At 34.0% G+C, this 26,546-nt stretch overlaps 1 protein-coding gene across 2 annotated transcripts in view; it reads right to left on the bottom strand.

Moving 5' to 3' along the window:
- The window catches only part of MDGA2 (MAM domain containing glycosylphosphatidylinositol anchor 2), an 837,636-nt gene that overhangs the window by 109,817 nt on the left and 701,273 nt on the right, over window positions 1-26,546 (bottom strand). For both annotated transcript variants that reach the window (XM_023222649.1, XM_023222650.1), the window contains exon 9: window positions 5,416-5,685. In XM_023222649.1, the coding sequence (XP_023078417.1) occupies window positions 5,416-5,685 (270 nt within the window). The remainder of the gene's footprint in view (window positions 1-5,415; window positions 5,686-26,546) is intronic.

Here is a 26,546-nt window from a genome sequence, read left to right as displayed (position 1 = left end):
TATAATAGTATTGGCGCAAGGTTTACACAGATAAAACTATAGTTCAAGGATTCTCCTTGGCAATCTCATTTTAATTTCACTGAACTATTTTCAATGAAGGCAACATATATATGTATACACACACACATATACTATATATATGTATATATCCACACACATGTACATATATATACACATATATATAATACAATTTAATCTTCTTAAAATACAATACATACCCACAACATTAATTGATAGTGAAGAAATATGATTATTTTCAATGATATCCAAGCAGAAAAAAATGTGTAAAATTATTGGGAAGTGTCCTCAAAAAGAAGAAGCATGCTTCACTTTTGGAGGAAATGTGGAATTAATAGCTGCAATTTAAGTAGTCAGAGTTATAAGATGTACCATTTATTGATGGTGGTTGAGGATTAAGATGGAAGAAGCCTGAATTCCCAAGGACTTTGTGGAGGAGAACCATCGTGTTACTTTCTGAAATGACACATCACTTAACCTGAGTGAAATAATTTTCTAGACTGTTTAAATAATGGTTAAGCCATGTTTACATCCTGGTTATTTGGAGTTTATATACACATTCAGAGAGAAGCAGTTACAGCAGTAATCATTAATTTGTGAATCATAAAATATTATCACAGCCTGCACCTGTGTATTTGGTTGAAGAACAACGATCGACATAACCCTGGTAAAGTCATACGCAAAAGTCACTATAACTGTAGCACAGAGACACACAAAAGGCTAGTATTTCAGAATAAAGAAGTATGTGAAGAAAGGCAGAGTCCTACAAATGTGTGATGATTTGGGGGAAGCAGCATAGTCACATTTGAATTGAATTTGGAATAACTGGTAGAACTGAAGTAGAGATTATGCTACATATTTTATTTGAGATATTAATGAATGCTTTGAAGAATTATGACAGTGAAGAATTTGCATATCATCCTACAGGCAATAAACAGAATCAACCTTTCTCACTTAAGATAAGCTAGGTTTTCTAGGAAAATAAAGCCCAACAATATGAAAATTTCAGAGATCAGATAAAAGGAAACTGCAATGTCCCAGAAGAGAATAAAAGGCTTAAGAAGTGCAATAGATATAAAAACAAAATTACTTCAAGATGCTATGCACATGTAAAACTGGCAAAGTTTTTCAGAGAAAGTTTTTATTGTTCTCTTTCTGATGTTTAATCTTGTACCTCACACTTAGTAAGTAGACAGGAAATATTTGTTAAATACATTCCTGATTGTAAAAAACAACTCAGTTGAGAGTACATATTGGTGGTTTTATACTCAATTATAATTTATGGCTATGCAATAAAAAATCTATTATATATACACACTGTTACCTTTTGGGGGAAAAAAAAACACAAAACACTCCTTTAGTATCTTTCATTTAAAAGAATCTTAAAAATGTCTCCATTGATAAAATTCCTAAATGTTTTACAAGTCTAAGTATATATAACTGTGTACATGTACTTTCTGGAAGTTAGAAGGGCATTCTACTTTTATCTCCTGGATTATATAGGGAACATTGATTATCATTTTATTTTGCTCTTATTTTCTTTTATCTAAAACCATGTAATAAATGCATATGCTTAGACTATTGCATTTAAGCAACTAGACAAAAAAGTTAATATAAAAATTATGCTTTTTTCACATTATTTATTGTCTTCTCTGGCTTGTCAAGAAATCTTAGTCTCCTGACATCCATAAACATTTCAATAAAAACATAATGTCAGAAGCAAGTCTGTTAAAGTGAAGAAATATGAAGAAGGTGTAGTTAGTGGGAACATAATTAGAATAGCTTAGAGCTAACATCTTGATTGCTAAATATTTAGAAATATCAATTAGAACAATTTGAAAGACACAGATAATTTAAAACTTTATAAATAAACACTGCATTTTGCTGCAGATTACCTGGGTCTTCATGTTCAAAAAAAGAATAAAAGTGCATCTTCATTAATCTGTGGTGCTGTCAACAGAATCTACCAGTAGATTCTGTCATCTGGTTTCTTATATAATCAAGCTGCTGGAAACATCTTTTCTCTGCTATATTATGTAATGGGCATAACATTTCAATGTTGAAGCATCCCTTGTGGTTGGTTTAAGCCAATGTGTAGCTTAAACCTACACAATCTACTGATGTAGGTGACCTGAGACCTCCCAGGTTGATTTTCCGCACTGCCTGCCTCTTGCAGTTGTACGCTTGTTCCAGCTGACCTTTTAGGTGGCAAAAGCAACCCCTTCTTACAACTTTGCTGAAATATAAGACACGTGCACCCATGTCTCCAGGGTCTAGCCTGCATAGTGTGATAAAACTGAGGACAGTTGACAAAACTGTTCTATTCATCACGTATAATTTTTAAGAGAGGGGTTCTTTGAAATAGTGAGTTGTAATATGTATTTGTTATCTAAGACTGCCATAACAAACAGCCACAAACTGGATGGCTTAAACAAACAAACAAACAAAAACTATCTTCTCCCAATTCTGAAGGCCAGAAGTCTGAAACCAAGGTCCTGGCAGGACCTTACTTCCTACTTCTGTAGAGACTCTAGGGGAGAATATACTCCTTGCCTCTTACAGCTTCTGGTGGCTCCAGGGGTTCTTCAGATTGTGGTTGCATTACTGCATACTCACGTTGCCTCTTCTTCTCTCTTAAAACTCCCCCTGCCTCTCTCTTATAAGAATACATGTTACTGCATTTGAGACCCACCCAGATAATTCAAGATAAGCTCCTCCTCTCAAAATCCTTAATTTAATTACATATGTTGCCTTGTAAGTTAATATCCACAGTTCCCAGGGATTAGGACATAGACTTACCTTTTTCAGAGGGCACTAGCTAGCTTCCTAAAATATATATGATTTATTTTCAACTTAAGCCTTCCTTTGACTCTCTCTGTATTCATTTTTTTCTCATTTAAAAATTATTTTCAGAAATTTTCTTTCATTGAATCATTAACTCTTTTGTTCATCCTTCATCTATTTAATCACTCTAGAGTTACTGGTTTTCTTTTCTAGATCAAGCAATGTGATGGGACATAATGGGGTATAACATAGAATGATATTCAGTCATGCCATGAAAAACTAAGCCCAGATATTTTGAAGTATTGAAGAATATGTTTTTCCAGAGTTAAATATTGAGACATTTTGAATCTTTGATAAACTGAAATGTATACTCCAGTTAAATCCTGTGCTATAGTATTACAGAACTATTAAAATGGAAATATTTATGTCTACATATTAACATATAAGTAATATAGGTAATACTTGGAGTTTCAAATTTACAAATGGGCTTATTCTAATAAATCAATATGCTACATTAACCTTTAGAACTCGTAAAACATAGCCCATCGTAGAAGATGAAAAATGGCATCTGGGTTTCTACTAAAGCTCATGAAGCTCACTTAAACCACATAAAACTGCTGTGACTTCACCATTAAAATATGAATACATAAAACGTATACAAATGCAAAGTATTTTTTAGTATTCTAGTTAATTATCTTTAACATAGATAGTATACTACAAGCTAGGCTCATCGCAGTTTCCAAAATACCTTGGCTTACTTTCTTCTTTTTCCTCGCAGGAAACTATTCTCACACCTCTTCTGACATCTAAGTGAACACAATTCTCTTCTTTTAGCCCCTTACTTTAACATACATCATAAACATAGAATTTTAAAAGAAGAAAGAAAAGAGGAATAATCTTTTAAGATTTCCTGTGAGTTAATACAGGCATAGATGTCATTGCCTTTTAGTTCGATTCTATACATTTTGGTGTATAGTTAGATCAAGTCTACTTTGGGATGACTATACAAAATTCATGGTAAGTGGAAGAGTAAAATAATTGTAAAAAAGAAAATTTAAAATGTTTTTAGTTAATTTGAGTCTCAGAAGTAAACAGCATTATCTTGAAAGATTTGTTTTGTGCATTAAAAATATATGGATCTTTGTATATTTCTATTCCGTGGCTCTCTTACGTTAGATTCAAAATTTCAAGTTATGAGAAATTCATAAGGAATACTAATCCTGATATGCTTTAGTAGATGAACTAATTGGTGTTTCAAAGTTTCATGCAGACATCTGATATGCTTTCCTAGATTAGACTAGCTAATATTACATTTCAGAAAGCAAAAATGGCTAAAGGCAGTTCATAATTAGAAAGTTCCCTCACAAGTTAGAAATTATCACTTACAATTTATGCTATTAATAAGTTTTAAGTCTGGAACATTTTAATCACTTTTATGACTTCTTTCTAGATAATACACAATGTCCAGTTTCTTTTTTTACTACTATGAACATTTCAACTATTACAACTAACTACCTATGACAAAAAAAAAAAATGAGGAGTATTTTCTTTTAATGCATTCCTAATTTGTCACTCAAAAATAATGTGCAGTATACAGATTATAAAAACAATGTAAATAATTACATAAGTCATAATACAGAGGGAAGGTTTAAAAGACAATGACATCAAAAGTCAATACTTCTCCCTAATTTACTATCTGTCAGATACAACTCTACTGCTTTTTCTTGGAATATTTGTAAACATATGGCCAAAGACAAAATTGAAAGTTATCATATATTGAGACGTAGTAAATAAATACATACATAAATAAGCAAATAAACAAAATAAAAACATTCTGGTAATAAGAAAACCAGAGCAATTATCTATTCACATGAGATTTGAAAAGAAAAAAAAAAAATTGCAACTTGATCTAAGTAAAGCCAGCCAACACCACAGTATGTCTCATTATTACCGAAACACTCTAAATAATTGATATGGTTTAGCTCTGTGTCCCCACCTAAATCTCATGTGGCATTGCAATCCCCACATGTCAGGGGAGGGCCCTGGTGGGAGGTGATTGGATCATGGGGGTGGATTTCCCCCTTGCTGTTCTCGTGATGGTGAGTGAGTTCCCATGAGATCTGATGGTTTAAAAGTGTGTGACACTTCCCCCTTTACTCTCTCTCTCTCTTTCCTGCCACCATGTGAAGTAGGTCCTTGCTTCCCCTTTGCCTTCTGCCATGATTGTAAGTTTCCTGAGGCTTCCAAGTCATGCTTCCTGTTCAGCTGGCAGAACTGTGAGTCAGTTAAACCTCTCTTCTCCGTAAATTACCCAGTCTCAGGTAGTTCTTTATAGCAGTGTGAGAATCGACTAATACAATAACCAACCTCCTCCTCACTAACTCTACTAGAATTCAGATAAACTTCTTTGTAATTTTGTAGGCCCGTGCACCCTTTTTACTATTAAAATAAATTTGACTTAAAAATAAATGTGTAGAAGCTCTAATTTGAGTAGTCAAGCTGTTCTATGCTCCATTGATTTACAAAGTGTTTTCATTCTTATATTGACATAGCTCTAAACTCTCTTGGTCTAAAAAAACAAAACATATAAAAAGAAAGTATCTGGAATCCTACCTGTTACAAGAAAGCTGCATCGCCCAGCTCCAGCTTCATTTATGATGCTACAGTTATAAACTCCATAGTTTTCATTGGAAAGACTCTTCACAGGGTACTCTGTGTATTCCTGAGAGTCAAATTGACCCGTCCGTAATAATTTATTGCCCAAGCGCCACTCGTAGGTCAGCACCCGTATTGGATAGGCTCTCAGTACTCTGCAGCTCATAGTGACACTTCGATCCTGTCCTTGCCGGATTTCCAAGAATGCTGGTTCCACTGCAGGGGGATCTGTAGAAAAGATATGTAAAAACAGATGAAAGATGTGACTTGCAATAAGCCAAAAGCTACTCTTATTAGAATAAGCCATTTTTAATAACACATGCAGCAATAGAGGAGGAGTGTAAGAAGTGAATGAAGAACATATTTAAGCCCAGAAATTTTAGCTTGGGTTGGGAAATGTGATTTCCTGAGGGTAGGAAGTAAATGAGTCTCCTTGCTTTACAAATGCATTTGCAGGTGAAACTACTAGAGCTGACTGATCCTTCTTACCTCTTTCAGCAAATATTTTTAAACTTACCTATTAATTCTAATATTATCAATATTCTCCTTTTTTTTTGTTGTTGTTGTTTGGGGCCCTTTGTCTAAAAGTGGTAAGAATTCCTTTTTTAATGTACAATGAAAAGATTCCTCTCTTCATTCACTTCATGGTCTGATACCGAAGGCAGCTATTTAAGAAGCTAATTTACAAAACTGTATGAAAAATTATTCTACAGTGCTAAGTAAATAAGAATTGAATGACAATTCTTCACCAGGCAATTGTCAAGAATGACAATTCTTGACCAGGCAAGTATGTTACAAAAATGATACTCAGCTGTGTCTTCAAGAATGTACAGGGAATGGTCAGGTGAGTAAGCAGTAAGAGAAAGTATTCCAGGTAGAGAGATGTGTACCTTCAAAGGTATAAAATCTGAAGAGGAAGGGATGTCCAGAGAAATGCAGATGGATTAGCATAGCTGATGCACAAAAGAAGACCATAATCGCATGGGGGGAAATAAAGATGAAAAGAAATAGACTCTATTCAAGGAATGCATTTTCTTGGTATTGAGGAGATCTTCTAAAATTTTTAAATAAAGGATTTATATGATCAAATTAATTTTTTTTTTTTTAGGAAAAATATTGTGGTAGATAGGAAAAGCAGAAACCACAGAGGGAAGAGACGAGTTGCAAAAAAATTAAATCACTGGTGAAAGCCTGAACCAAGGTGAGGTCAATGGGACCAAAAATGATGCCTTAGGCAATGAAGTGGATAATAGTGCCAGTCATGAAGACAGCGAGGAAAAGGAGAGGTAGATTGATGTATGTTTAATGTGTCAATTTTATGCATCTGTCAATCACACATCCAGAAGCAGTGTTTCTTCATTTCCAAATATATGGGTCACGTTTTATTTTCTCTTTGCTTTTGATTTTTTGCTTAAATGAACTGTAGTCAGATAAAATAGTACACGTTTTCAATCCTCTGAATTTGTTAACACTTGCTGTATGACACAATATACAAATGATTTCTGTTCTTGGTGTGCCCGCTAAGAAGGAATAGTCTGCACTTTTGAAGTGTGATATGTATCTATTGGGCCAAGTCTAATATCGAGGAGTTGTCCAAATCATCCATATAGTTGTTTATTCATTTATTTTTTGCCTACTTATTCCAGTTGAATTAATTCAGAAGAGTATGTTAAACTCCTCTAAAAAAAAGTTGTAAGCTTTAGATACCTAATTTAAAAAATTCTCCTTGTAGTTCTGCCTCCTTTTTGCTTTACCTGTTTTGAGGCTATGCTATTAGGTAGATTTGAATTTAGAACTGGTTTATGTTGTCCATGAGTTGAATATTGAATATTTTATCACTATAGTCTTTTTTGTCTCCAGCAATGCTATATATATGTGTGTGTGTGTGTGTGTGTGTGTGTGTATGTATATATATATATATATACACACATATATAGTCTAACATTATTATAGTTATACTGGCATTTATTTTGTTAGTATTTGCATGTGATATTTTTCCATCCTTTTAATCTTATACTTTCAATATCTTTATAAGTATTCTTCTTCTTATACTTTCAGTACCTTTAAATTTTACAAGCATCTCTTTTAAACATCATGAACTTATGTTTTATTTTTTAGGATATTTTGTAAGTCCGTCAATCGTTTTTTAACCCAGAGCACTTATTAGCACTTTATTCATTGACATTTACTGTAACTACTTATTTTGTACTTTTATTTTATTGCATTTTTGTATTAAATTTACTGTAACTTATTATTGTGTACTACTTGTTTTCTGCTACTTTTTATTGCCTTCTTTTAGACGGATGGATTACATTATCATTCTGATCTTTTTGCTGCTACTACTTGAAGATTTATTTACTCTGTTTCTATTATTCCGATTATCTCAAGGCTTGCAACATGCATACTTAAGTTATCCAAAAACATCAATCAATACCCTTATTATACTACTGAAGAAAACAATAATCTAAGGATAATTTATTCCTTTTATTCTCATTCTAACATGTGTTACTGAGTCATGAATTTCAATTCTCTTTTTTTTTAATAAAAAGTCTATTGTACATAGTCAGGTGTGGTGGCTCACACCTGTAATCCCAGCACTTTGGGAGGCTGAGGAGGGCGGATCATGAGGTCAGGACTTTGAGACCAGCCTGGCCAACATAGTGAAACCCCGTCTCTACTAAAAATACAAAAATTAGCCGGGCATGTGGCGTGTGGCTGTAGACCCAGCTACTCAGTCAGGAGGCTGACGCAGTGGAATCGCTTGAACCCAGGAAGCAGAGGTTGTGGTGAGCCGAGATTGTGCCACTGCGCTCCAGTCTGGGAAACAGAGCTAGACTCTGTCTCAAAAAAAAAAAAAAAAAAAAATTCTATTGTACATTATAGTATAATAATGTATACTTATAGTATTTTTAAAAACGTCCAGATATTTGCTAGCTTATTTGCCCTTCCTTCTTTCTTTCATGTAGACTTTCCATCTGTGACCACTTTCCTTGGGTCTGAAGTTATAATTTAGATCTATCATATCTTTAGTGAACTCTTTGATCATGATTTTCTGAAAAATATATTTTAGTTTGTGGGGCTGGGAAACCAAGAGCTCTTAATGCTATGCCCAAAGACTGAAGTTCTCTATAGGAAACCATACACACGCAATAGTGTTATGTTTTCCTGAGGAAATTCAAGACCTAGCCACTCATAAGCATGCAATAATCCATGATTAGTGATGTGGAGAAGTAAATAAAGGTCCCAAAGTGTATGCATGTATGTATGTATTTATGTATGTGTGTGTATACATGTATATGTTATATACATACACACATATACATACATATATGTATATATACATATATGCGTACATGAAATATAATTTTCATTTTCATATGTATATGTGTATATGCACATATACACATATGTAGAAATTGTGTGTACATATACATATATATAATTATACATATTATGTATAACATACATATATGTACATATAAGTTAAAATACATACATATTTTAATATTTTATATATACATATGAATGTTTTATATATACATACATGTATGTGTATATATATTTAATGTTTTATATATACATATATGTGTATGCATATATATACACACACACACACACACACATTAAACATTAAAAGGTATTTTCTTTGTAGGTTGTCAGGCTTTGTTCTTTCAGTGCACCATTATATAATTCCACTGTCTTCAGATGGCCCTTGTTGGTGTAAAGAGGTCAACTCAAAGTCTTACACTTTGACATGAATGTCTTTTTTTTCCTCCAGCCACTTTCAAAATATCTGTCATTGCTGTTCTGCAGTTTCAATATACGGTTCCTAGGGATGGGTTTCTTTTTTACTTATGGGTTTGAAATTTGTTGGGCTTCTTAAAGCTGTTAAGTTTGGTGTCTTTCATCTGAAGTAATTTCGGAAAATTCTCATCATTAGTTGTTTAAATAACACCTCTATTTCCTTCTTTATATCCTCGTTAGATGATCCTGTTCATTCTGTTTTTGATGTCTTTTAACCCCTTTTCAAATTTTCCACTTGTTGATTTTTCTGAACTGCATTATGAATAAATTCATCTGAACTAATTCAGTTCATTAAGTCTTTCTCCAATCCTACTTAATCTGCAAAATATATATTGTGTTTTTAATTCCAATAATGTATACTTCATTTATTCCTTTTCTGTGTAGTTATTTTGTACACCTGCCATACCACTTTTTTGTATGTTTCCACTACCTGAAAAAGTAGTTAAGCTTATCTTACACTTCTGTAAACAAAGTAATTGTTTTATATTGCCTGACAATTTTTTTTTTTTTTTTTTTTGAGACGGAGTCTCACTCTGTCACCCAGGCTGGGGTGCAGTGGCACAATCTCGACTCACTGCAAGCTCCGCCTCCTAGGTTCACGCCATTCTCCTGCCTCAGCCTCCCGAGTAGCTGGTACTACTGGCACCCGCCACCATGCCCGGCTAATTTTTTTATTTTTAGTAGAGATGGGGTTTCATCGTGTTAGCCAGGATGGTCTCGATCTCCTGAACTTGTGATCCACTCACCTCGGCCTCCCAAAGTGCTGGGATTACAGGCGTGAGACACCGCACCGGGCCACTGCCTGATAATTTCAATTGACGTTTTGAGGAAGTTTTTCTGTTGGTTTTCTTTCGAAGTACTGTCGTCCTGTGTGTTCTTGATTACTTTCGATAAATTTGATTATATGCTATTCATTGCCCTTTAAAAATATTTATAGGATATTTCAATGACTAAAATGATGGTTTCTTTCTCCAGAGAAAATTTGTGTCCGCAGGCAACTATAGACATCACTGTCTAGGATCACATTTAAGTGCATGAATTCAGGCTAATTTGAATTATCAAGTGACTTGATTTTGAGTTAAAAATCCATATAAAGGTCAACTATCAACTATAATTTCAAGAATGGATTACCACATCATCCCATCCTGTTCATTTCAAAGTCACACATTTCTTGCACTCCCTTAGGAGTGGGAACGTGTAGACTGGGTTTACTTCTGCTTTACTCCTACCCTACAGATATAATCCTTTGAGTTCCAACTTCTTGGCAGAAAGTTCTACCAACAGATCCCTCCCCTAGTGAATACTCTGGGTTTGAAGTTCTGCTTCCCTTGCCCAAAGATGCCATCAGAATTGAAGCTTAGATTTGTCCATGTTCAACAAATATCCTCAAGCAAATGTAACTTCATTTTACTTCTTTCATTAAATTCGACAAAGTAATTTTTCAAATAAACATTGTAAATGTTTTTAAAATTAATTTTACAATATTGTCCAGAATTTTTAGTTGTTTACATTGGAGAGGTTTTACATAATATTTTGTCTATTACATGCCTAGAAGCATGTATCTAATTGTCAAGGGAAAATATAGATCTAAAACTCAGAAGAAAGGACTGACCAAAGGTTACAGTTATTAAGATAGCTCAGAGTGAATACAGACAAAAAATAAGTAAAATGCCAAATATGGACTTTATTCTTGAATATAATCACTTATGGGGTTAGAGAAAAATAAAAGCTTTTAAAGGAGAATAATCATAAACAATCAATGAGATGTGGGGATCCAGAGTGTTGTGTTATAAAAATTAAAGGAGCTGCATGTTTTAGAGAATATGAGTGGTCAAAAGTACCAAATGCTATCAAAAACCAAGTTAGGACTGATGATATGTAAAATATATATTTTTTTCTTTGACAAGTTTAGTACCATTAAGGAATACAGTAAAAACAGTTTTTCTGTGTATTATACGTAATTTGGGTTTGGGGTATGTGAATTGATGGTTAAACTGTGGAAATAATGAGTGATAAATGTTCAAGAACACTGTCCATGATTTTAAAAGATAATTATTTATGTTGATTCTACTTTAAAATATTTTAGGAGCTTATAAATTTGTCACTATATCCACTACCACTACCATTATGTCTCACATAGACTACTACAAATTCCCTGCAGTGCACTTGTAATAGGTCAACGTACCCTTTTTGTTCTCCCATTCTTCTGAGATTTTTCAAATGTGCGTTTAAAGAAAAATCAGCTCATGTTACTTTCCTGTTCAAAAAACTTTATGGACTCACCCCTGCTTGCTATTCAGGACTTCAAGGTCCTGCAAGTTCTGACTCTGCCCATGTTCTCAACCATTCTTGTCTTGATGACTATGTCCCAAACACATAAGTTTTCTTCTTGTTTCTACATGACAAGACTTTTGTAGACTTTAGACCTCTAATTTGTTCTTTCTGCCTGAGATGTTCTTTCCTTTGGTTTTTCAATAGCTTGCTCATTCTCATCATTCAGATTTTACCCCTACAGAAAGCCCATCTTTGATGACAAGTTGGTAAAGTAACTTCTCCCATGGTTAATTTTTATTTATTATTGCATGTATTTTCTGCATATCTTCACTATTTGTTCATATCTTGTTTATGTAAGCTCCATTACAAAGGGACCTAAAATTCTCCAATCATTGTTGCATCCCATGTTTCCATCACAGTATCTGTCATTATAGTTGGTGATATATCATTATTCATTGAATAAACGAATACATGAGTAGTGTTCAAAGAATAAAGATGTATACATTTTCTTCAAAATTCCTCCCATCAAGACCTGGAGTTTACGTTCATTTCATTAAGTCTGGATGGGCTCTGTGATTATTTTCACTATTAGAACACAGAGCAGAAGTGATGCTGTACCAATTGCTGAGACCAGGACACAAGCGTCTGGCAGTTCCACTTCCTATCTTTTAAAGTACCCACTCTGGAAGCTCTGAACCCCATGTAAAACTTCAACTTCTCCTCTGCAGAAACCATATGAAGTGGCCCAGAGACAATATGGAGAAGCAGAGGGCACAGTTTAGCTTAGACTTCCAGTTGTCCCCACCAAGGTTCCAGACATATGAAATCATCTTGGACATTAGGGACCAAATCAGCTATCCACTGGTTAGAATTACTATGATTAGATATAATAAAATGTGATTCTTTTAAGCTCTGAAGTATTGGAGTAGTTTGTTATACAGCAAGAAATAACTGAAACAGATGCCTTCTCTCCTTCAAAAGTCGAGTCAGACACTATGAGTGGAGTCAAAAGGACAAGGAGGCAAAACATTAAGGCACAGTTTAAGGGACAGTCTAAGTTGGTTCAGTAAGGAAATAATTCAGAAGGAAACTCATGGGGGAAGACAGCCAACAGATTGATTTGCTAGAACAACTCAAAAACTTGAAAAGCAAATATATTGAGAACAAAGGTGTCTCAGAGTCAGAATGTTGCAGTCAATGAACAGGATATTGTTGCAATTTAATAGTTCACAGGTAGAGAAGTTTGGAATGATTACAATATCAAAGATATGATCATTGGAATGTAATACTGAAGTGGAGTGATTAATGATACTAGAATCAAATACTAATAAGTTAAGTGAATACAGTCTTTGCTCTCCAGTTATATTTGTATTTGCCTAACAAACCTAAATGTGTTTGCAGCTATTTTGTTTCTTCTTAATAAAGGAGAAATTTCCTTTTAAGTGGAAATAGTTATCAGTGTAATTAATTATACCTAATGGGAAAATATCCCCAAATACATATTTACTTGTTTATAGATTATTTTTGTGAGAATTCTTTGAAAGTATCTGACTTAATGAATTATTACCAACGATGGGAGTTTTTCTAGACTCTATTTATATGTCATTTGTCCACACCTGAAAGATTCAGCCCATTCAATTTTCAATGGCCTGTAAGGAAGAATGATAATGTTGGTTTAAAATTCTTCAGACATAGTCTATTTTCATACAGTTTAATAGAGTCTGAGTTGGAAAGCATCCCTAAATTAAAGGCTACGTAAAAGGTCTTTTATTTAAAAGACTGCCCACACTACTTTGATTCTTCACCTCAAAAAAGCTAAATAATATGAAACCAAGCACACTCATTATAGTGCACTCAAGTCTGCCAATGGAAATTTTCCCCTGATAGAAGGTTCATTTTAAGCATACTAGCTATTAATAGTTTGACATTTCATTCTTTGGAATATCCAGTGAGAAGGATAGGCCTTTGCAGTTATGATTAAATGTATCGTGTGAAAAATTTGAACATGATGAAAGAAAGCTTCAGGTGTTAAAAAAAAAAAGAAAGTTAGAGCTCACTATTCTGATAGAATCAGTTTTTTTATGGCATAAAATTTATTCAGAATGTTATTATGAAATATTTAACATGAAGGAAATGAAATATATAGGAACATTATAAGAAAGATCTACTTAGCATATTCTGAAATGCTTAAAAGTAGGATTTTTAAAGAAAAGTAGGTGCCTGTGTTTTGTTCAATTAAAATATATGACTCTTATAATATACTATTATATTATAGAAGTTTTTTCACTTATACTGAAATATCTGATTACAAAGTCTATTTATGAAACTACCACATTACATGTATACTAAAGGATGATGATTATAAAAATAAAAATAAATATTATATTTCTTGATACTGAATATTTACTAAATGCTAGATACTATATTAAGATATTCATGGCCGGGCGCAGTGGCTCATGCCAGTAATCCCAGCGCTTTGGGAGGCCGAGGCGGGCGGATCAGGAGGTCAGGAGATCGAGACCATCCTGGTTAACACAGTGAAACCCCGTCTCTACTAAAAATACAAAAAAAATTAGCCAGTCGTGGTGTCGGGCGCCTGTAGTCCCCACTACTCGGGAGGCTGAGACAGGAGAATGGCGCGAACGTGGGAGGTGGAGCTTACAGTGAGCCGAGATCGCGCCACTGCACTCCAGCCTGGGCGACAGAGCGAGACTCCCTCTCAAAAAAAAAAAAACAAACAAACAAACAAAAAAAGATCTTCACACAGATTATCTTTTTATAACAATAACGCATTTATAGAAGAAAAAGAGAAGAGGAACAGAAAAATTAAGCAAAGTCACCCAGCTAAAAAGTAGCAGACTAAGGAATCAAACAAGGCAATCTGATTCCAGAATGTATGCTCTTAAAAACAGCCTATGTCACATGATTTCCAATTGCAAATACTACCAGTGGTTCATGAATTAGCTCTCTGCCTAAAAGAGGACTTTGAAAATCTTGCCTTACTGGTTATATAAAGTTGTCAATTAAAACAGAGGTTGACCTACTCACACCATCATTTAGAATTCACAAACTTGCAAAGGCAATAAAAGAAAAGTCATGCTTTGTGGAAAGCATCAAAGTATTACAATAAAACTACTAATTTAAATAAAAATATTACAGAATTTTAAATCAAATTCAAATTGCAGTTTATATGGCAATGTACTTCATGTAAATTAATTTTGGTAGTACCTATATATTATAATATATACAAGTGTTTGTAGAATATGAAATGTCTGAAGGTAAAAGTGTGACCTTTCAAAGTAATTAAGGATTTTAGTTGTAATAAAGTCATTAAGTAACACATGCCCAAAATTAATGATTTTAGCGTTTTCAGTTTGTATCTACTGGTTCGAGATGTCCGGCAAGGTTTCCAAATACTTAGTTCTAATGTTCAAATCCATATAGAGCTATCTACCTTACTTGGGAAGAATAATGCATGAAAATATCAGATTATAGGAAAATGTTTATTTGTGTGTATTTCTTAATAAGGGGATGAGAGAGTAGTTCATGCATTTTTTTTCACAATATGAATAAAATTTTGCCTTTATTTCTTGAAAAACAATTGCCAGTTTCAATGAGTACCAGAAGTGTAGGCAAAGCAATAATTTTAATTTTAAAAACAATAAAAGATGTTGAAATAAATAATAAAACCTTCAAATTAATATTAAAAATATTAATATAACTTGTTGTTAAATATTTAAGGGAGTGTGAGACAATGGATGTTAAATATACATAGGGCTGTCTTCAATCACTTACAGTTGAAAGAGGAGTTGAAACAGTCCTGTCTATTTGGAGGACTTCATGAAAGTACAGGCTTCATTATTGAACCATTAGAGGAGCACTGAGAAATAGGTACTCATTAGAGTGATCTCCTCTCAAGCCACATCTTCCCAAGTCAAAAGCATGCCCAACCAAATACTCGTTGTCCTGTTCTTTGCTGGGATTAAAGTCATTTAAGGAAAATTGTGCTCTTAATTATTTACAAATGCAATATTTATAAAAGAAAATCTAGCTGTTAGAGTATTAGGTCAGTGAATTAAATTCTTCCATTGCCCATTAAAAAGAGTTAAATTGCTACAATTAATGTATGACAACCTCTCTCTCCATGAACACATAGAAGTGTTGGCGGGGTGGTGTGCCTGAAGAGGGCATGGAAGATCTATACTTCACCTTCATCAGTCCTTACCTACTGCATCTTTTCTATTTGGCTGTCCCTGAGTTGTATGCACTACAGTTGTACCGCCTTATCCACGCAGGATACATTCCAAGACCCCCAGCAGATGACAGAACTTGCAGATAGTATTGAACACTATATTTACTGTTTTTTTTCCTTATACATACATACCTATGATAAATTTTCATTTATTAATTAGGCACAGTAAGAGATGGACAACAATAACTAATAATAAAATAGAACAATTATAATAATACACAGTAATAAAAAAATATAAATATAGTCCCTCCTCTTCTCTCTCAAAATGCTATAAAAAGGAAAGAAGCTGCAGATTCAGGGAGTGATTGACTGACCCCAGGACTTCACAACCCCACCAATAACTTCAGTAATCCTAAGCATGAGAAAACCCCTTGACTCTCTGGGAGCCTCAAGGCTAACATAGAAAGCTGCCTAGATATTATATAGAGGAATTGCTCCTGAGAAGGAACTCATTCTGGGTCCCACATGTTTCTGAGCCCTGAGCAGGTACAACATGGTGCCATTCTGAGAGCTCAGTCCTCAAAGACCTGTGAACTGCCCTGGGGCTAACACTACCTCTGGCGCAGCTGGCCAAGGTAGAAGGCAGGAGGCTGGGCACTTTGACACACCCTGAGGACAAATCGCCCTAATGCTCCTGCTGTAGGCTATTATGGGACCAAGACAAGGGGAGATCACCTGCCCGTGCCTGCCTGAGCTGCTCCCACAGACAGTGGTTCCACCCTCTCCAGAAACAGGCTCACAGCACAGCAGGCCAAAATCTCTGAAGGTAGATGTAAAAATTCCCAACAAAATATTACCAAATAGAATCCAGCAGCACATCAATATAGTACTGGACGTCCTAGCCAGAGCAATTAGGCAAGAAAAAGAAGTAAAAGTCATCTATATTGAAAAAGATGAAGTCAAAGTGTCCCCCTTTGCTGATGACATGATCTTAGGTCTAGAAAAATAAAAGACTTCATTTAAAAATTTCTAGATTTGGGCTGGGTGCAGTGGCTCACACCTGCAATCCCAGCACTTTGGGAAGCCAAGGTGGGTGGATCACGAGGTCAGGAGTTCAACACCAGCTTGGCCAACACGGTGAAACCCCGTCTCTACTAAAAATACACACACACAAAAAATTAGCTGGGTGTGGTGGTGTGTGCCTGTAGTCCCAGCTACTTGGGAAGCTGAGGCAGGAGAATTGCTTGAACCCGGGAGGCAGAGGTTGTAGTGAGCTGAGATTGTGCCACTGCACTGCAGCCTAGGCAACAGAGCAAGACTCTGTCTCAAAAAAATAAAAATAAAAATAAAAACAAATAAATAAATAAAAATCCTAGATTTGATAAATAAATTCAGGAATGTTGCAGGATACAAAATCAGCATATAAAAATCAGTAGTGCTTCTATACACCAATAATGAACTAGCTGAGAAAAAAAATCAAGAAAACAATCCCACTTACAATAGCTACAAAAAAATAAATAGGAATAAATTTAACAAAGGAGGTAAAAGATCTCTGCAAGGGCAACTACAGAACTGATGAAATAAATTAAAGAGGACACAAACAACTGAGAAGACGTTCCATGTTCATAAGTAAGAAGAATTGATGTCATTAAAATGATTCTACTGCCCAAAGCAATCTATAGATTGAAAGCAATCCCTATAAAAATGTCAATATAATTTTTCACAGAATTAGAAAAAGAAAATAATCATAGAACTTGTATGAAACCAAAAAAGAGTCAGAATAGCCAAAGCAATCCTAAGCAAAAAGAAGAAAGTTAGAGGTATCATATTACCCAACTTCAAAATAGAATATAATACAAGGCCGTGGTAACAATAACAGTATAGTATTCATATAAAAACAGGCATAGACTAATGGAATGGAATAATGAGTCCAGAAATAAATCCACATATTTTCAGCCAACTGACATTCTGTATAGGTGCCAAGAACATACACTGGGGAAAAGATACTATCTTCAATAAATGGTGCTGGAAAACTGAATATACACATGCAGAAGAAGAAAACTGGATGTCTATCTTTACCCATGTACAAACCCAAGATGGATTAAAGAATTAAATGTAGAATTTAAAATTATAAAGCCAACTAGGAAACAACATAGGGGAAACACTTTAAGACATCAGTCTAGGCAAAGATTTCATGGCTAAGACATTGCAATCACTGACAACTATAACAAAAATAGACAAATAGGACTATATTAAATTTAAAAGCATCTGCACAGCAAGGGAAAAAACAGAATGAACTGACAACCTGCTGAATGGGAGAAAATATTTTCAAACTATTTATCTGACAAATGATAATATCTAGAATATACAAAGAACCCAATAACTGAATAATTTTTTAAAAATCTCATCAAAAGTGGCCTAAAGACATAAATAGATATTTCTCAAAAGGAGACATAAAAATGGCCAACAGGTATCTGAAAAACTGCTCAACATCACTAATCATTATGGAAAGCAAATCAAAACCACAATTACCTTACCAATCACTTTACCCCAGTTAGAATGGCTATTAAAAAGACAAAAAAATAAATAAATAAATAAAAATTAAAACAAACAAACAAACAAAAACAGATACTGGCCAGGATGCAGAGAAAAGACAATTCATACACTACTAGTGGGCATGTAAATTAGTACACCCACTATAGAAATCATTATGGCAATTACTCAAAAAAAACTAAACATAGAACTATCACAATCCACCAATCCCACTGGATATTTATACAAAGGAAAAGAAATGTATATATCAAAGGGATATGTACCTGAATTTACACATTTATCACAGCATGATTCACAATAGCAAAGATATAGAATCTACCTACGTGTCCACCAATGGATGAATGGATAAAGTAGCATATGTACACAATGTAGTAATATTCAGCAATTAAAATACATGAAATCATGTCATGCAGTAACATGGATGAAACTGGAGGACATTATCGTAAGTGAGGTAAGACAGTCACTGAAAGACAAATACCACATATTCTCTTTCACATGTGAGAGATACAAAATTAGATCTTATGGAGATAGAGTATAGATAGATACCAGAGGCTTGGAAGGTATATGGGTGGGAGGAGGGGATAAAGATATGTTGATTACTGGGTACAAATATGCAGTTAGATAGAAGACATAAACCCCAAAACTTGATAGTGGATTAGGGAGACCATAGGTAGCAACAATGTATTATATAATAAAAATAGTTAAAGGAGAGGTAAATAAAGAGGTAAACAGCTAAAAAAAAAAAAAAAAAAAAAAAAGCTAAAAGAGCCATGTGTTACCTACACATAGAAATGATAAATACTCAGGGTAATGGATAGCCCAGATACCCTAACTTGATCATTACACGTTCTATACATGTAACACATCCTCACATGTACCTCATAAATATGTAAAATACATTGTTATCAATACAATTTTTAAAATTCTGTAGTATTTTTTGGACCACTGTTGACTTTGGGTTGTTGAAACAATGGAAAATAAAACCTACTGTATAATAAACCTATAAATGTAATTAAGATGTTTTCTTGTGTTCCATGAGTTCATCGAGTCAACTATCAAACCTGAGGTGGCAGGGGTTGTCATAGGAACTCAGAATCTATAGCTGGTAGGTTAGAAATATGGGTGGCAAACTGGGATTTGTGACTGGCATTTGAAATGGGGCCAATCTACTGGGGCTGAGTCCTTTAACTTATAGGATGTATGCTACCTCACGATATTTACTGTGAGAATTGAACTGAATTGTTGAATACCCAGTTAGTGCTGGAGAATTGGAGAATTGATATGGAAAACACACCAGGTATTTGGTGTCAGAAAGAACAAAAGAACTGCCAATTAAGTTTTAAAATAAATCCAATTTATTCAGTAGAGAACTATATGAAAATCATCTACTTGAGAAAAGATATTGAGACGTTTGTAGGATCTGTCTGAATGTATATAGAGGAAAAAAGGATTGAGATGGCCAACAGTTTTTAGATTAACTCAGTATGATTATGCTAGCACATTTCACATACTTATTACTTCATTTAATATTTATAACAAATTTGTAAACTATTATCACTATCTACATTTTATAGATAAGGAAATTAAATATGAGAAGTTACATTTTCAAGCAACCCACACGTTCCAGATAATAGTTTTAGATCCAAATCCAAATTACATGACATCAAAGTCCAAAGCCACACAACTCCTACAAAATAACATAGGAAAAAAGCTAGATGGCCTTGGGCTTGGTGATAGCTTTTTAGATACAACATCAATGGGCATAATTACCGAAAGAAGTAGCTTTTAAGCTGAACTCTAATTGAAATTATTATTTCATTGTTCTGCAAACACACGGTCAAGAACATGAAAAGAAAAACTACAAACTGGAAGAAAATATTTGCCAAGACATATCTAATAAATGATTGTTATTGAAAACATACAGAAACTCTAAAAACTCAATAATAAGAAAATAAATGATGTTATTTTTAAAATGGGCCAAAGACCTTAACAGACACCTCACCAAAGAAGACAAACAGATGGAAATTATGAGGAGATGCTGTGCATCATGTCATAAAGGAAATGCAAATTAAAACAATAAAATACCATGATACGGTTATTAGAATGCCCAAAATCCAGAAGACTGACATCACCGAATGCTGGAAAGGTTGTAGAGCAAGGTGAATTTTCATTCGTTGCTGGTAGAAATGCAAAATGGCACAGCCACTTTGGAAAATATTTTGGCAGTTTCTTACAAAAGTATACATATTCTTATCATGTGATCCAGCAATCATAGACCTTTGTATTTACTCAAAGGATTTGAAAACTTTTGTTTACAAAAAACAAAAAAACAAAAAAACTAACATCACAGTGCAGTTAAATTCAGCTGGTAATTTTTTTGAGGAAAACTTGTTCAATAAAGGAAGTAGTGCATCAACTTACATTTTAATATAAACAACGTAATCCTATTGTGCAGCTTGTACAAAAAGCCCCTTTGAGAAACACTGACCTGGACTCCATGTCTTAATGAAATAATTGGTCAATGTTTAACAGACAATGCAGGAAGCTCTGTACGGAAGGCAAAATTGTCATGAAGGCAAAACTGTCATGACAGGACTCAGCCTGCTTTGAAATCAAAAAATGAATGGAGATTTAAAATATATGCATTCAAAAATATAGCTATCAGTGAAATGTGGGCAGCTTTTTCTAAAAGGCAAAAGATTGTTTCAGCTAAAGATGTTTCAGGTACAATGAAACAAACTCCAAACTAATGGCATCCAAATTGTAAAGAAAAAACTAAAATTACCTCTGTTTGCAGATGATAGAAAACTATGTAGAAAACCCTAAAGATTCCATGTTAAATAGTTGTTATAACAAATAAATCAAAAAATTAAGCAAGCAACAAAGTCAACATATTAAATCAGTTTCATTTCTTTCTTTATTATTATTATTATTATTATTATTACTATTATTGGAGATACAGTTTTATTCACGATCATAGCTCACTGCATCCTCGGACTCCTGGACTTAAGTGATCCTCCCACCTCACCCTCCCAAAATGCTGGAATGGCAGGTATAAGCCACCACACCCAGCTAATCAGTTGCATTTCTATACACTAACAATAAACATTTTGAAAGAGAAATTACAAAAAAAAATCCATTTATAATAGTATCAAAAGTAATAAAATATGTAAGAATTCATTTAAATACATAGGAGTTAATTTAACCAAGGAATTAAAGGACTTGTGCAATGGAAACTACAGACCATTTCTGAAAGAAACAAGACATAAATAAATGAAAATACATCACATGTTCATTAATTGGAAGACCTAGTATTGTTAATACATCAAAACTACCCAAAGATATATGCAGGTTCAACGTAATTCCTATCAAAATCCCAATGCCATTTGTTTTTTGCAGAAATAGAAAAACCCATTCTAAAATTCTTATGAATCTCAAGGGTCCCTGAATAGCCACAACAAATCTTGAAAAAGAAAACAAAGCTGGAAAACTCGCACTTCTTGATTTCAAAAGTCACCACAAAGCTCCAGCAATCAAAACAGCATGGTATTAGCATAAAAATAGATATATGGATCAATCAAACAGAATGGAGAACCCAGAAGTATCCCTTGCATATATGTTAAAGTTATTTTGTAAAAAGGAGGCAAGGTCATTCAACGGGGAATAGATAGTATTTTCAACAAACGGTGTTATGAAAACTGGATATTCACAAGCAAAAGAATTAAGTTAGATCAATATATACGGAAATTAATTTAAAATGAGTCAAAGGCCTGAATGTAAGATTTAAAAATATAAAACTCTTAGAAGAAAACATGGGACAAAACTTCATGACATTGAATTTGTCGGTAATTTTTTGGGTATGACACTAAAGGCACGGTTGACAACAGAAAACAAATGGAATTCATAATTTTTTTTCAAGTTGTGCATTAAAATAGCAACAGAGTAAAAATGTAACCCACAGAATGAAAGAAAATATTTGCAACTCTCATTTACGGTAAGCAATTAGTATAGAGAATGGATAAAAACTCCTAAAACTCAACAAAAAAGCAATAGCTCAATTCAAAAATGGGCAAAGAACTTGAACAGATATTTCTCCAATGATATTCAAATGGCCAATAAGCCCATAAAGATGCTGAACATCAGTAGTCATCAGAAAAATGCTAATTAAAACTACAATGAGATGCCATTTAACATTAGAAGAGCTATTAGAAGAGTTTCTACTTAAAAAAATGAAAATAACAAATGTTGGTGAGAATGTAGAGAAATTAGAACCCTTAAGCGCTGTTGGAGGGAATGCAAAACGGTACAGCCACTGTGGAAAACAGTATAGTTGTTTCTCACAATTTATAAAAAAGGATTACTACATTATCCAGGGATTCTACTTCTAAGTGGACACCTAATTGCAAGCAGAGTCTCAAAGATATATTTGTACATCCAGGTTCATATCAGTATTATTCACAACACCTAAAAGATTGGATCAAAGCAAGTTTTCATCAACAGATGAATGGATAAACAAAATCAGGTCTATACATACAATAGAATATCAATCAGCTTTTAAGGGGAATGAAATTCTGACATATGCTACAACATGGATGAACTTTGAGGACATTATGCTAGGTGACATAAACTAGTCACAAAAAGAGAAGTACTTTATGATTTCATTCATATAGAGTACTTAGATAAGTTAAACCTTTAGAAACAAAAATAAAATAGTGGTTGCCAGAGGCTGGCAGAGGAGATTTCTTAGTCCATTTGAGTTACTATTAAAAAAAATACCATAAATTGAATGGCTTATGAATATTTATTTCTCACAGTTCTAAAAGCAGGGAAGTTCAAGATCAGGAAACCTGCAGATTGAGTGTTTGAGAAGGGCCAGTTTCCTGGTTCAGACATAAGGATTCTTGCTATGTCCTGACACGTGGAAGGAACAAAACAACAATCTTGAACCTCTTTTATACAGGCACTAATACCATTCTTCAGAGCTCTGCCCTCATGACCTAACCACCTCCCAAAAGGATCAACCTTCTAATACCTAACAACATTGGTGAATAGGTTTCAACACAATAATTTTCAGAGAAAATGGAGTTATTGTTTAATATATTGAGAGTTTGTTTTACAAGATGAAAAGTGTTATGAAGATGGATGATAGTGTTGGATACACATCATTATGAATGTATTAATACCACTAAACTATATGCTTAAAAATATTTGAGATGGTAAATTATGTGTATTTTACCACAGTCACAAAAATGAACTCAGTGGCATAAAACAAACAAAAAACAAAAACACAGTGGCTTAAAACAAAACAAAAAAGAACAAAACAGAACATCAAAAAACCACTGTTACAGAAATTGAACCAAGATTACTGTAAATTTTAAAAAATAGAACTGAAAAAGGACAGTGACATCATTCTTTACCTCTAGAACAAATGATACTATTTGATGTGACTTCATACTTGTGAATCAGGAAGTAAGAAAACAGCTTTGTTAGAGTTGTTTTCTCTAACAGTTGGTTAGATATTCAGGCAGTAATTTGCTTTTATTTTACATTATCTAGCATGCATAAAAACCAATCTATGAATAATTCTTTGAAAATATAAAAAGGTTGATCCCAAAACAAAGCTATGATATCCATTACTGGTGCATATAATGTTATTAATTTGATACTGAATTGAGTGTGCTGTCTTCATTGTTTTATTTAATGACTGTCAAGATTTTTCAGTCGTTCACATATTTCTTCAGTTATTTAACATACTTTTTTCTCATATTTTTCTAAAAACAATTCTTCTAGAATTGAGTTTTCAGGAATATAATTTCACAGGTAGAAAGGAACTGTGCTTTTCTTACTCATCTGCTCTCAAATTATATGCACCATTATTGAAACTAATGAGTAGATAATTGCAGATTAATTGTAATTTTAACAAGTTTGTGCCTTGGAATGTAAACATACCATTTTATATTATTCAAACTTCATCATTCTCATGGAAATTAAGACAGAAGTCAAAAAAGATTGTTTATCCAAATTATGTTACTAAATTCTCAATTCTTTATTATTTACAGTTTTGTTTTATAAAATAGATATAGCACATTAGAGTACACATGACTATATGACATATGTATCATCAAGCTCCAAGAGTAAAAATTAACTCTAGAATTAATTTTTTTCTTTTTTATTATGCTTTAAGTTCTAGGATACATATACACAACATGCAGGTTTGTTACATATGTATACATGTGCCATGCTGGTGTGCTGCACCCATTAACTAGTCATTTACATTAGGTATATCTCCTAATGCTATCCCTCCCCCCTCCCCCCACCCCACAACAGGCCCTGGTGTGTGATGTTCCCCTTCCTGTGTCCAAGTGTTCTCATTGTTCAATTCCCACCTATCAGTGAGAGCATGCGGTGTTTGGTTTTCTGTTCTTGCGATAGTTTGCTGAGAATGATGGTTTCCAGCTGTATCCATGTCCCTACAAAGGACATGAACTCATCCGTTTTTATGGCTGCAGAGTATTCCATGGTGTATATGTGCCACATTTTCTTAATGCAATCTGTCATTGATGGACATTTGGGTTGGTTCCAAGTCTTTGCTATTGTGAATAGTGCCACAATAAACATATATGTGCACGTGTCTTCATAGCAGCATGATTTATAATCCTTTGGGTATAAATGGGATGGCTGGGTCAAATGGTATTTCTAGTTCTACATCCTTGAGGAATCACCACACTGTCTTCCACAATGGTTAAAGTAGTTTAGAGTCCCAGCAATAGTGTAAAAGTGTTCCAATTTCTCCACATCCTCTCCAGCACCTGTTGTTTCCTGACTTTTTAATGATCACCATTCTAACTGGTGTGAGATGGTATCTCATTGTGGTTTTGATTTGCATTTCTCTGATGGCTAGTGATGATGAGCATTTTTTTTTTTTTTTTTTAAGACAGAGTCTCTCTCTGTCTCCCGGGCTGGAGTGCAGTGGCCGGATCTCAGCTCACTGCAAGCTCCGCCTCCCGGGTTTATGCCATTCTCCTGCCTCGGGATGATGAGCATTTTTTAATGTGACTGTTGGCTGCATAAATGTCTTCTCTTGAGAAACGTCTGTTCCTATCCTTTGCCCACTTTTTGAAGGGGTTGTTTTTTTTCTTGTAAATTTGTTTGAGTTCTTTGCAGGTTCTGGATATTAGCCCTTTGTCAGATGAGTAGATTGCAAAATTTTTCTCCCATTCTGTAGGTTGCCTGTTCACTCTGGTGGTAGTTTCTTTTGCTGTGCAGAAGTCTTTCAATCCTAAGCCAAAAGAACAAAGCTGGAGGCATCATGCTACCTGACTTCAAACTATACTACAAGGCTACAGTAACCAAAACAGCATGGTACTGGTACCAAAACAGAGATATAGACCAATAGAACAGAACAGAGCCCTCAGAAATAATACCACACATCTACAACCATCTGATCTTTGACAAACCTGACAAAAACAAGAAATAGGGAAAGGATTCCCTATTTAATAAATGGTGCTGGGAAAACTGGCTAGCCATAAGTAGAAAGCTGAAACTGGATCCTTTCCTTACACCTTATACAAAAATTAATTCAAGATGGATTAGAGACTTAAATGTTAGACCTAAAACCCTAAAAACCCTAGAGGTAAACCTAGGCAATACCATTCAGGACATAGGCATGGGCAAAGACTTCATGTCTAAAACACCAAAAGCAATGACAACACAAGCCAAAATAGACATATGGAATCTAATTAAAGAGCTTCTACACAGCAATAGAATTTCATATCAGAAGAAAAGCCAATTTTCAAATCTCTTCTCATTTATTTAAAAAAAAAACACTTTCACTAGTCACTCTAGAATTTAAGGCCCTCACTTTTTTCTTAAAGGATAACATGAATGGGAGGGGTTGAAATAAGAAGTTACATTTCTAATTTTTTTTCCTGTCACAAGGATTGACAAGCATTAATGCAAGAAATAAAAAAAGATGAAAACAGAAATTTCATTTCCTAGAATAAGTAACCCTAACTATATTAGTAAGTAATCATAATTAGACCATCTATTTTATCATTGTCCACATTGTTACATCCAAATATGAAATGGCCATTTGATAATAGCCACAATTAGGCAAATATTGGCCTCCCAGAAATGTAGTTAAAATGCAGCCTTTTACACCAGGAAGTCTATTAAAACTAACCATTTTACATGCTGATAGTTCTAATTAAGTCAGAATTTTACTTAACAAGACAGATGCTTAGTTTGACAAATGCAGTATAAATTG

The sequence above is a fragment of the Piliocolobus tephrosceles genome, chromosome 6 (assembly GCF_002776525.5).
Source record: "Piliocolobus tephrosceles isolate RC106 chromosome 6, ASM277652v3, whole genome shotgun sequence".
NCBI lineage: Eukaryota > Metazoa > Chordata > Mammalia > Primates > Cercopithecidae > Piliocolobus > Piliocolobus tephrosceles.
Note: the sequence above shows the minus strand (reverse complement) of the source record. Positions and strands in the feature narration are given on the sequence as shown.